This window comes from Oryzias melastigma, linkage group LG3 (assembly GCF_002922805.2).
Source record: "Oryzias melastigma strain HK-1 linkage group LG3, ASM292280v2, whole genome shotgun sequence".
NCBI lineage: Eukaryota > Metazoa > Chordata > Actinopteri > Beloniformes > Adrianichthyidae > Oryzias > Oryzias melastigma.
The window spans coordinates 16,753,913-16,765,911 of NC_050514.1; the positions used below are offsets into that span (position 1 = coordinate 16,753,913).

An 11,999-nucleotide genomic window follows, 5' to 3' on the forward strand; every position below is an offset into this window, starting at 1 on the left:
AACCTTGTTGTTCCAAAGTCTTCATTTATTTATTCTCTGGAAAGGGTTGCCAACAATAACCAGAAAAGTAGTCGTGACAATAATGCTGAAATTAAACTGATATAGATATGTATTCAGAGGTTTAAAAAAAACCCAGTGCCATACATCTGTGATCTTTTTCTTCTTTGAGTCCAGGAAATCAATAACATGCAGTTTTTTTGTTGTTTTAATCCTCTCATTCATTCTAATTGAACTGGATTTTGTCACAGGTTTCTCTAATTTAATTTCTTTTCTTTTTTTTTTTTTTTTACAGGTTTTACCCATAGAGGGATATTCATTGCAGTTTGTTTGGACATAAACAAGTTCAGCAGCAAAATGACGGCTGCAGAAAACGTTTGTTACACTCTGATCAATGTTCAGTCGGATTCCGAGCCCCCGTCGGAAGTCAGCCTGAAAGCTGATCTAGGTACATATTTTTCTTGTCATGTCCTTCATCAATGTTAAACCGGAAAAGTCTTAATTAGTCTCCATTGATAACATAGAGATTTTTTATTTATGTCAAATGATCATATCGGTGGCACTTTGATCTGAACACAACAGAAAATGAGAATGGAGTCCTGGTTAATTAGGATAATCCACACATTGTCACTTTCTTAGTTTTTTTTTTCAAGAGATTATTAATTAAATTAATTGCATGATTTATATTTATGCATTTTTTATTGACATATAACATCTCTAACGAGCTGGTTAGAGATACTTATTCTAGTAGCAAAATGTGTTTCACTCTGGATCAAGTTGTTGAGGTAATCTCGCAAAACCTCAAAATAAGATTTTGTTGTCAAAGGACGTCAGAAATAAAAACAAGAAACTGATGAAACTCTGACTATTAAATCTGGATTTGATCTTTAAAATTCAGATTGATTTGATCCTTACAAATCGATTCAACATGCAAAAAATGATCAAATCCAGCATGATGCAGCAATGGATTCAAATATTCCTCTTTCTGCAGAGAAGGGAGAGATCAAAGCCAAGACGGAGGCCCTGAAGAAGGTCATCATCATGATCCTGAACGGAGAGAAGTTGCCTGGACTGCTGATGACCATAATCCGCTTTGTGCTGCCACTTCAAGACCACACCATCAAGAAGCTGCTCCTGGTTTTCTGGGAGATTGTCCCCAAAACAACTCCAGATGGAAAGCTGCTTCAGGAGATGATCCTGGTCTGTGATGCCTACAGAAAGGTAGGCTGCAGCTAGAAGAGTGTATTATTTTACTTTGTACTATATAAGGGAACTGCCAGGTGCTGCAAGTCACTGCCACCACATGGGGGCACTTTCCTCTGTTTCCATGTGTCGGTTTCTGCTGTCAAACTCAAACCACATCACATGTGATTCACTAAAGCACCCATTTAAGGATAAATAAATATTGTTTTGGATGCAGCAGCTCTGTTAGGTTTCTAACAGATTTTGATTTTGAACTTGTTAGTTTGTTTCTACAATCTTTAGTCAGATGTTCAGACAGGTTGGTGATTTGACCCACTGGAGACAATAACTTCTCAAATTACAAACTGAAAAGCATTATTAGTTTAATTTAAAAAATATTGTTTTCAGATTATAAATATCTGCAACACTGCATTTATTTCTAAAGAGTTTTTCACTCTTTTCCTATGGTAAACCCAAATTATTTCCAGTTTTTGGATGAGCTGTTTAAATTGTATTCAAAATATTCTTTAATAATACCTAAATCTTAAATTTTAGCGCACATATTTGTGAAATTTGTAGAGTTTTATTGCGTAAAGTGCACTCCTTTTAAAGCTAAGAAAAGCTTTTAGGTAAAAATGTAATATGTGTGGAATTTTAAATATTGAAATAATAGTTTAAAACATATTTTTGTCATAACTCAGGACCTGCAGCATCCCAACGAGTTCATCCGTGGTTCCACTCTGCGTTTCCTGTGCAAGCTAAAGGAGTCCGAGTTGCTGGAACCTCTGATGCCCGCTATCCGCGCCTGCCTGGAGCACCGCCACAGCTATGTGCGCCGCAACGCCGTCCTGGCTATTTACACTATCTACAGGTGTCAGATGCTCATGAATGTATCTTCAATTGAGTATGGTTCCTATTAGCCTGAACATTATTAAGCAACTTCCTCCATTTTTAGAAACTTTGAGCACCTCATCCCGGATGCTCCCGAGCTGATCCACGATTTCCTCGTCAACGAGAAAGACGCCAGCTGTAAGAGAAACGCTTTCATGATGCTGATTCATGCAGATCAGGTGAGCAGTGTTGTGAAGTTGATTTGTTTTTCATTTTTGTTGAGCTAATATAAACAAAATTTTCTACTTAAAAAAGGATCGAGCCCTGGATTACCTCAGCACATGTATCGACCAAGTGCACACTTTTGGTGACATCCTGCAGCTGGTCATCGTGGAACTGATTTATAAGGTGAGTCTGGCGCTTGAGCTCAGTTTCAAAGCACATAATCCGATCAGATTTCACAGGGAAGCTCTTTTTATTTCTCCGTTAGGTTTGCCATGCTAACCCTTCTGAGCGAGCGCGGTTCATCCGCTGCATCTACAACCTCCTGCAGTCCTCCAGTCCAGCTGTGAAGTACGAAGCTGCAGGCACTCTTGTTACTCTCTCCAGTGCTCCTACAGCTATTAAGGTACATTTTCATGACTTTTATATGAATTTAATGTTTTTATTCTCTTATTAGAATATATTTTAGTTTCCATGCTACACTACTTAGAGCTAATAACATACTGTATTTAATTAAATTGTTAATATATGCATTTCTCGTTGTTTCAGGCTGCTGCCCAATGTTACATTGACCTGATCATTAAAGAGAGCGACAACAACGTGAAGCTGATTGTTCTCGATCGTCTGATTGAACTGAAGGAACATCCTACTCATGAACGGGTTCTCCAGGTAGTTTAAAATCTCTTTTTTTATCAGAAAATGTATTATCCAGGATATTATCTTCCATCGTCTCAGTTGTCCAATCTGTTAAGACTTCCCTCCATTTTTCCCCCCACAGGACCTCGTGATGGACATCCTTCGTGTCCTCAGCACTCCTGATCTGGAGGTTAGAAAGAAGACGTTGCAGCTGGCGCTGGACCTCGTGTCTTCTCGTAATGTGGAGGAGGTCTGTAGCTTCTGTAGCACATCAGCATTTCTGTAGTTGTTTTCTTTCTTTTACAAGTTGGAGGGAAGTTAATTTTTTGCTAAATCTTTTTGTAGTTGGTGATTGTTTTGAAAAAAGAAGTGATCAAGACGAACAATGTCACCGAACACGAAGACACCGACAAGTACAGGCAGCTCCTGGTGCGCACCCTCCACTCGTGCAGCGTGCGCTTCCCCGACATGGCGGCCAACGTCATACCTGTGGTAATTTGTCTTTCCTTCAACTTCACGAACAAGACGGATGTTTTGAATCTGTCGACGTCCCTCCGCCTCCTAAACGTTTTTGTGAACCTGTTTGCGTTCCAGCTGATGGAGTTCCTGAGCGACACGAACGAGGCGGCAGCCGCTGACGTGCTGGAGTTCGTGCGAGAGGCAATTCAGAGGTTTGACAACCTGAGACCTCTGATCATCGAAAAGATGCTGGAAGTTTTCCACGCCATCAAAACGGTCAAGTAAGGATTTTGACTGGGATATCGCTACACAATGAGGAGAGGTGTTTACATAATACTTTGACTAACATATTGTGTTGTTTGTCTCTACGGTGCATTGTCAGGATTTACAGAGGAGCCCTTTGGATATTAGGAGAATACTGCAGCACCAAGGAAGACATTCAGAGTGTGATGACAGAAGTACGCAGGTCTATAGGAGAGGTATGTGAGTGCACTGATGTTCACTTTCAGGTATCACCACTGAAGGAGAGTCATTGCGTTTCTGCAGATATTTGCACAGTCTGGGAAGCGTCTTCCACTTATGGTCTCACAGAGACCAGAATTTTGAAGTTAACCCAGGTTATAGCTAAAAGGCTTTCTGTCCATACCAAAGTGGTCAATAGTCATATTCGCTGAGATTATCATCTAAAAACTTTCTTTGTGCTGCCCTCTACGGGTTGAAACGAGGTTTTACTGTTGAATTTTGTGATTGGTCAACTGGTGTAAATCCCACCTCATGATCTTCCAGTATAAAATCTCCGTCTTTGATTCTGTGATGGTCAGTTGTCATCATGTTAGCTTTTCTCATAGGTGATTTTCAAGCTGCTTTTCACAGACAAAAACCATAAGTCTTTAACTTCCACTTGACAGTTATTGGAAAATCTATATCACATTTGAATTAAATGTAGTTTATAAATAAAGTTTAAACCAGCTGCAGATATTTTACAGAGAAAGATAAACTTTACCCTCAAAAGTTTAGGGAAACTGGAATAAAAAACTTGAGCCTTCATACAAGCCGGTCTGTGAAAATATCGTCTTACGTTAAATCGGTCGCCTGAAGAAGGTTAGCGACCGCCGTCTTACACAACAGGCTTTCCAACACGGAGCGTTCTTTATTACAAAAAGCCTTCCCTTTCCTCTTCCTTCTGTCAGATCCCAATAGTTGATAACGAGATAAAGAAGGAGACGGGTGAATTGAAGCCAGAGGATGAAGTGAGTGCAGCTCCAGCGCAGAAGCTGGTGACGGAGATGGGCACCTATGTGACGCAGAGTGCCCTCAGCTCCTCCAGACCCTCAAAGAAAGAGGAGGACAGGTGGGTGATGTCATTATTACTCTGTGATATTGTCACCATTACATGTTTGTAAATGTTATTTGTCTCTATGTTGTCTTAGACCTCCACTCAGAGGCTTCCTGATGGATGGAGATTTCTATGTCGCAGCTTCGTTGGCCACCACACTAACCAAAGTGGCTTTGCGCTACGTTTCAATTGTTGAAGACAACAGGAAACAAAACGTAACTGAGAATGAGTTTACCTCCAAAGAAATCCCTCTTTGATCACTTTTGTGGCTTTAGTTCCAATTCCTCTCATTTCTGCTCTTTCTCTGCTGCCGTAGTCGTTTGTTGCTGAGGCCATGCTGATCATGGTCACGGTGCTGCATCTGGGCAAGTCCTCGCTGCCCAAGAAGCCAATTACAGACGACGACGTGGACCGCATCTCGCTTTGCCTGAAGGTTCTGTCAGAGTGCTCGCCGCTCATGAATGACATTTTCAACAAGGAGTGCCGCAAATCCCTATCACACATGCTGGCCGTCAGACTGGAGGAGGAGAAGCTGTCGCAGAAGGTAAACGCTCAAAGAAAAATCATTACTGGTTCACAAACAAACCAAACGTCTAGATTATACAGCTAGATCTAATGGTAGTGATCGTGTAATAAAGGGAAGTAGATTCTAGCCTTCAGATGTATCATTGAATTGAAGGCATAACTTCAGAGAAAAGAAGACTAATGTTTTGTTTTGTTTTTTCTCCTGGTTTTGGCCACAGAAAGAATCAGAGAAGCGGAATGTGACGGTTCAGGCCGACGATCCCATCTCCTTCATGCAGCTCACAGCCAAAAATGAGATGACCTCCAAGGAGGATCAGTTTCAGCTCAGCCTGCTGGCGGCTATGGGGAACACTCAGAGAAAAGAGGCCGCCGACCCTCTGGCATCAAAGCTCAACAAGGTACACTGCAAGGCCTTCTGGGAAAAAATAATCCAAGAGTACAGGTTTTATTATTATTTTTTTAAATATTTAATTTTATTTTACAGTCAAAACATACTTTATTTGTCTGCTATTATTACTTCAGTTAGGAAACAGGGTAAATGCTAGTTAAAAAAATGGACACTATATCTTAAATGTATTTTATTAGATCTTAATGTCATTATTATTTTTCTTAAATCTACATCAGGTGACCCAACTGACCGGCTTCTCAGATCCGGTGTACGCTGAAGCTTACGTCCATGTCAACCAGTACGACATTGTTCTGGATGTGCTGGTGGTCAACCAGACGAGTGATACTCTTCAGAACTGCACTCTGGAACTGGCCACTTTGGGTGAGGCCTGCTTAATTTCTCAACTTTTAGAGCTCAAACCGACTTGTGCTCCTTAAACGAGCTTTTCTTTGTCTTCAGGGGATCTGAAGCTGGTTGAAAAGCCTTCACCGTTAACTCTGGCTCCTCACGATTTTGCAAACATCAAGGCTAATGTCAAAGTGGCTTCTACTGAGAACGGCATCATTTTTGGCAATATTGGTGAGTTTTTTTTTCCCTTTTAACACTTTTTGTTCAGTTTACAGTGTCATCTAATGCCCTTGTTTCCCTCTTTCCAGTCTATGATGTATCTGGAGCTGCTAGTGACAGAAACTGTGTAGTCCTCAGTGACATCCACATTGACATCATGGACTACATCCAGCCTGCATCCTGCACCGACGCAGAGTTCAGACAGATGTGGGCAGAGTTTGAGTGGGAAAACAAGGTACGCCTTCATCTTCTCACTGAGCAAGCTATTAGTTTATTTTGTGGGGAAAAAGTAAATATTAGAAATGCTGCCGGCGACACCTACGTAACACTCTCTTTGACAAGCTGTAAATCTTCGACCATTTACTCGATCAGAGTCAATTAGGTGACTTTAAGGCTTTGCATAATGGTGTAAAATCTTATTTCTGCTTTAGAATCAGCTGATTGATGTTGATTACATAAATAGTTGAAGAATTACAGTTGTCGAACGCTGGAACTCCTGTGAAAAAAGGGTTAAAATAGACCCTTGGATCATGATAAATTGAAGGAATCTGTTCCATAATCTTTGGGAATTTATTTATTTTATCATCCCAGGTGACGGTGAACACCAACATCGTTGATCTGAACGAATATCTCCAGCACATCCTCAAGTCCACCAACATGAAGTGTTTAACCCCTGAAAAGGTTAGCATTGATGATTCAGCTATTCAATTGCTTTTTGTTTCAGAATTCAACTATAAAGTAATCTGATGGGTTTTTTTTTCTTTTTCCAGTATTTTTCAAATGATTAACAATGTTCTTGTATTTCCTATAAAACCCAGGCGCTCTCTGGTTTCTGTGGCTTCATGGCCGCCAACCTCTATGCTCGCTCCATCTTCGGAGAAGACGCTCTGGCTAACGTCAGCATCGAGAAGCCCATCCACCTTGGGCCTGATGCGGCGGTCACCGGACACATACGCATCAGAGCCAAAAGTCAGGTGGGTGGCAGCACTTTGATGAAAGTGAAACTTGGAAAAGCGACTCATTTTGTTGTAGTTTTGTTGATGTGTTGCAGTATGCTTTAATGCATCTTTCTTCCTTCCACAGGGAATGGCTCTGAGCCTGGGGGACAAGATCAATCTCTCTCAAAAGAAGGCAAATCTCTAAAACAGCTTGTGTTCTCTTGTGTCAGTCATCTTAGTCTTTTCATCTGTGCAGATTAGTAAATCACTATGGTCAGCCGCTTCTGCTTTCTTTTTTTTTTTTCTAATCTCATCCCATTGACAGCTAGCTGCACCTCTGTTTTGTCTTTTTTTTGTCCTGTATGATTTTCAATAAACATGTATATTACAGTAAATCTTGCTCCTTTATTAAGTTTGTAAGTCCTTTCTACTGAAAAGTTACAATTTGTCTTGATTTCAGGGTTTTAGTCATTTAGCCAAAAGGTGGTTTTGCCCTTCAGAAGCAGAGGGACTCTGCATCCGCCTCTTATCTTCCGGCACTAATTAGAATTCCTCACATTCCTCTTGTGATATCTTGCAGTGAAACTGACTGGATTTTTTTTTTTTGGAGACTGGACACTAAACCGATTAAAACAGACACTTTTTTTAAACAAAGTTTAAAAATACTTTCCTTAAAGTTGACTCTTTAAGATAACGAAGGCTTTCTGTGGTGTGAATGTTCCACTTGCTCTATTTATAATTTATGAGAAAAGGGACATTTCTGGGAGTCGGCCAAGCTGAAGGGTCACAACCCCGGTCATACATTTACAATATCTGGGAAATCTGTCCCTCCAGGGGGGATAGATAAAGGTTAAAGTGTGGCTTACAGGTCAGACCTTAAACCGAGGCTGCTGTGTGCAATTTTAACTGACTTACTGTAGATACCAATTAAAATCACACGGGATGAAGAAGTATGATGGGGAAAAAAACGCATTTCTCTGTTTTGTACTGCACTTCCTTTCTTAATATTTGCACAACCCATGATTAGTTAAAAACACCTGTAACATGAGCTGTGTATTTATGGTATTCTTAATTAATTTTCAAGAATTTTAAGTTTCAGAAACAGTGCAGCTTCACTAACTAAAATGAAGATTTTGTCACTTAGTTTGTTGAAAACTTATCAAACATTGACACTAGATGGCGCCAAAGATTTTTTAAAGAGTTTGTAGTAGTTAAACATTAAAAATGTAACTCGTGATTTTTTGTTTTATTGTATAGTTTATTCTTTAAAAATTGTTTTGGTAAGTATTTTAACAGAACTTTTTAAGTATTTACTTTCAACTAATTCTTTGCTGACAAAATTAGTTTCGACTAAAGAAATTTGCTATTTGGAGTTAAAAAAAAATAGAATTATGCTAAAACTATTTACCAATGTAAGTCTTTAAATGTTTTAAAGAGTTAAATGTGATTTAGAGTTTGGTTAAGTCCACATTTTTTTTTAAAAACTTGTTGCATTTTAACAGTAACAAGCAGACACACACTATGAACGCTGGGAGTTTTGTTTCTTAGTTTTCCGGAGATGCTAGGCTACAATAAATCCATTTTTCTTTTATTTGCTTTTATTTATTTTTTAGTTATCATTTTATAAAGTAGTCAAAATTGTTATCAGCCAAGTTTTCAAACAGAAAAACAGCCTAACAAACAAATAGTTGTATATTGACATTTGTATGCTAGCTTCAGGGCATTTTTTGTCACGTAGTTTGATTATAGCGAAGAGCCGGAGGGAGACTGTAGGGTGCATGATGTTAGTGTCGTTACACGGATGAAAAGTGGGCTCTGTCTGTCTGTGTGTGTGTGCGTGTGAATGTGTGTGTCGTCTCAAACAGCCTGTAGTGTGGAAGGGCCCCTAGCGCCAGACATTAGTAGTGGCCTGGCTGATTACTCCCACTATCGCATCTACATCTTGAACAACGCAAACTGGATCACGGTCAGGCGCGTGAACAGGCGGCCGCAGCTCCCGGTCCGGACTCCCCTCCGCCAGCACCCAAACATTAGCAGAGCGGTTCTGCTCACAGCTGGGCTCGCCGTCTGCGTCTCCGCTGCAGGGCCTCTTCAGTTCTACTCGGTGGGGAAAGTGGGTGTTTGCTGCTCACTGGTGTTTCGGCAGCGGCGGAGCGAAGTGTCCTCGATGGCAGGCAGGAAGGACGGCTCGGTGCAGGAGAAGTATCGGCTGGTGGTGGTCGGAGGCGGAGGTGTCGGGAAATCGGCCTTAACAATCCAGTTTATTCAGGTTAGTCCCCCTTCAAACCTCTTAAAATTAGCCTCGCTTTGATTTCTTTTGGGGTTTTTTTTATCCCCAAACACGGCGACAGAAGAGAGGGGGACATACAGCCGGTTTGGTTCTGTTCACTTCTTCTTTTGCCGGGGCCTGGTCAGTGCTCGGAGACAGCGCGGAAGGATTTATGGACGAAGATGGGGAAATGTTAATCGAGAGAAGACGACTATCGCTTTAAACGCGACGCTGTCCGACCGACACACTTCCACTTTGCTGTGCGAAAACAAAGTGAGGAGTTGTCAGCAAAGTAACGGTTTCTTCAAATAAAACACACCTATTATCATTTTTATCTTTGCAGTTCGGATTAAGAAAAACTTGTGGGGAAAGTTACGTCACAAAATGAACTGATCGAGCCCACCTCCCCTAAGCTTTGGTTGAGTTTCAGTTACTTGTTGGTGGTAATCTGGTATAGTTTGCCACATTTGGTCAGGTTTTTTTCCCGGCACGGGTCGGTTCCAGTTCAGATGTGAGATCATTTATCCGCATTTGGACCCTCAGCACACATGTTTGGTGACCTGAATCACACCGGTCTGTTTTAGTTTCAGCAGCCGGATTTGATCCAGTGTACTTGGGCGATTATTCATACCCTACTTGGGCAGTTTTTTTTTAAGTATGTCCTGTTGGATTTGGGCCATAATGGGGCCCAATCTTTCTGACGGCACAGAATTAAACCGAGCTAAGCTGTTTGGGTTGAGTAACTGTGAAATCCTCTGAAAGATGCCTAACTTTTGTGTTTTAGATTAGATTAGATTTCCAGTAGACTCAGCCTTAAACACAAACATCCTCTAAGAGAAAACTGGCACTGCTTCTTTGGGAGACAATGGTTGTGTAGATTTATAGCAGCCCACTTGAAAACTTGCTGGTGTCGCATCCAAAAGGCATGTAAACAGTTTACCTCCCTGTATTGCTGGTTACATTCCAGCACTCAGCAGGCACTGCATGGCCGGATATAGGCATGGGGAAGAGGGGGCAATGGCCCCCCAAATGCCATCACTGCCCACCCCTACTGCGATAGCTCACTAAATCCAAGATTTCTAAAAATATATTAAGAAAATTTGTAAGAGACAGATGTAAAAATAGATGGTTGACTGTATATGAGAAGTGGACTGAGTGACTCCTCCCCCTTCACACTCCAAATAGGAAGTCCATGCTTGTCCCTAAAAACTGAAATCTCATGCTAATCCTTTTCTTTTCTTCTGTAGTGCAAGTTCTAAACCATGGGGTTCCATTTGTGCCAAAAAATGTTTTTTGCGACCACTGTCTATATCTTTGGTCTATTGTCTATGTCTACTGAAGACGTTTATTGAACATTTGTTCATGTCTATGCACTGCTAAGCAATATCTTCTGCGTGTCCTGTGAAACGACAGGTACTAACGACGTTGGCAACTGCTGCTTAGGATTTTTCTGATGACCAGATCCAATGACAAAAGCAAATGCAAAGTTTTATGCATAAAGCAAGCTGAAACATCAAAAACCAAATACAAAGCTATCATCAAAGCACAGACATGCAGAAGATACATTGCTTAGTAGTACTTCGACATGAACAAATGTTCAATAAACTTGATCTGTAGACATTTACAGTGGATGCAAAAACATATTTTAGGCACAAATGGAACCCCATACAGCTGCACGTGTTGAGAAAAGTAAGTGCAAAAAGTTACTTTCTAAAAAAAAAAAAAAACAGTAAGGAACTCATTAATGTGGTCTGGGGAGGGGGTGTCAGGTTTCCTTCCCTAAAAGTTTTCTTGGTTCATGCCCAGTCAATGTCATGCCCCCAAGAGCTATATAGCCCACCGTGATTGGTTGGTTCATCAGCTTCTCGCACAACACTGTAAAAGTGCCATTCATACAAAACTCGTGGGCCACACCAAGATTGAACTTTCATATTAAGGTGAGGACAGCAAAATATTGACTTGGGGGCAGCCAGTTTGAGACTCCTGGTCTAAACTAACCCATCAGATGTCTCAATAGAAGTATGTGGTCTCGCGTCCACCGTTCGAAACATTTGATTCACAGATTTTCCGGATTCCGCTATCAGAGGAAGGGGTGTGGTCTTCTGAGATGCTCAATCTTGATTGGAGAGAGTGGTTGCCATAGAAATGTACACTCAGACCAACTCCAACCAATCACTGCTTACTGACGATTTCTGGTTCCAACATGGCGAAGGCTGTATCGAAAAAAAAAAAAAAAAATTGCGACTGAATTGACTTGATTTGGTTGGAACCAGCAGCAAGTCATTTTCTACAGGTGAGGTCACACTCACATATTCCAATTCTCTTTACAGTCTATGATATTGATGCATCCCCAACTGGGCACAAGCCAGTGTCTTGTTTGTACCAGTCCCAAGCCTGGTAAATGTAGAAGGTAGTGTCTGGAATGGTATCCTACATAAAAGGTATATCATAGAATGGTTTTCAAAGCCTTTTAGGTCCCCGGAGGGATACGACACCCCAAACTCTCAGCATATTCCATCTGCTCCCCTCAGTGGGGCTGACTGAATCCGGGCCTGAAACACTGCCTGCCTACTTTTCACAATAGTCAGTTATAGCTCCCTTTTCCACACACACACTGCACAGGACAAATGACAAATTCTGCCCTTTGCC

General features: G+C 41.1%; 2 protein-coding genes across 2 annotated transcripts in view; both read left to right on the forward strand.

The window, feature by feature from the left end:
• The window catches only part of copb1 (COPI coat complex subunit beta 1), an 8,666-nt gene extending 1,190 nt beyond the window's left edge, over nt 1-7,476 (forward strand). Inside the window, exons 2-22 of the mRNA XM_024296009.2 lie at nt 293-445; nt 989-1,218; nt 1,881-2,050; nt 2,135-2,249; nt 2,326-2,418; nt 2,501-2,638; nt 2,782-2,901; nt 3,011-3,118; nt 3,214-3,360; nt 3,463-3,608; nt 3,710-3,806; nt 4,518-4,678; nt 4,758-4,878; nt 4,980-5,207; nt 5,407-5,586; nt 5,813-5,957; nt 6,036-6,155; nt 6,233-6,378; nt 6,735-6,824; nt 6,962-7,117; nt 7,227-7,476. Coding sequence (XP_024151777.1) covers nt 355-445; nt 989-1,218; nt 1,881-2,050; nt 2,135-2,249; nt 2,326-2,418; nt 2,501-2,638; nt 2,782-2,901; nt 3,011-3,118; nt 3,214-3,360; nt 3,463-3,608; nt 3,710-3,806; nt 4,518-4,678; nt 4,758-4,878; nt 4,980-5,207; nt 5,407-5,586; nt 5,813-5,957; nt 6,036-6,155; nt 6,233-6,378; nt 6,735-6,824; nt 6,962-7,117; nt 7,227-7,286 — 2,862 coding nt within the window. The 5' untranslated portion in view covers nt 293-354 and the 3' untranslated portion in view covers nt 7,287-7,476. The remainder of the gene's footprint in view (nt 1-292; nt 446-988; nt 1,219-1,880; nt 2,051-2,134; nt 2,250-2,325; nt 2,419-2,500; nt 2,639-2,781; nt 2,902-3,010; nt 3,119-3,213; nt 3,361-3,462; nt 3,609-3,709; nt 3,807-4,517; nt 4,679-4,757; nt 4,879-4,979; nt 5,208-5,406; nt 5,587-5,812; nt 5,958-6,035; nt 6,156-6,232; nt 6,379-6,734; nt 6,825-6,961; nt 7,118-7,226) is intronic.
• Nucleotides 7,477-8,586: 1,110 nt separating this feature from the next.
• Nucleotides 8,587-11,999, forward strand: part of rras2 (RAS related 2) — a 30,255-nt gene continuing 26,842 nt past the window's right edge. The window contains exon 1 of the mRNA XM_024295986.2: nt 8,587-9,350. Coding sequence (XP_024151754.1) covers nt 8,925-9,350 — 426 coding nt within the window. The 5' untranslated portion in view covers nt 8,587-8,924. The remainder of the gene's footprint in view (nt 9,351-11,999) is intronic.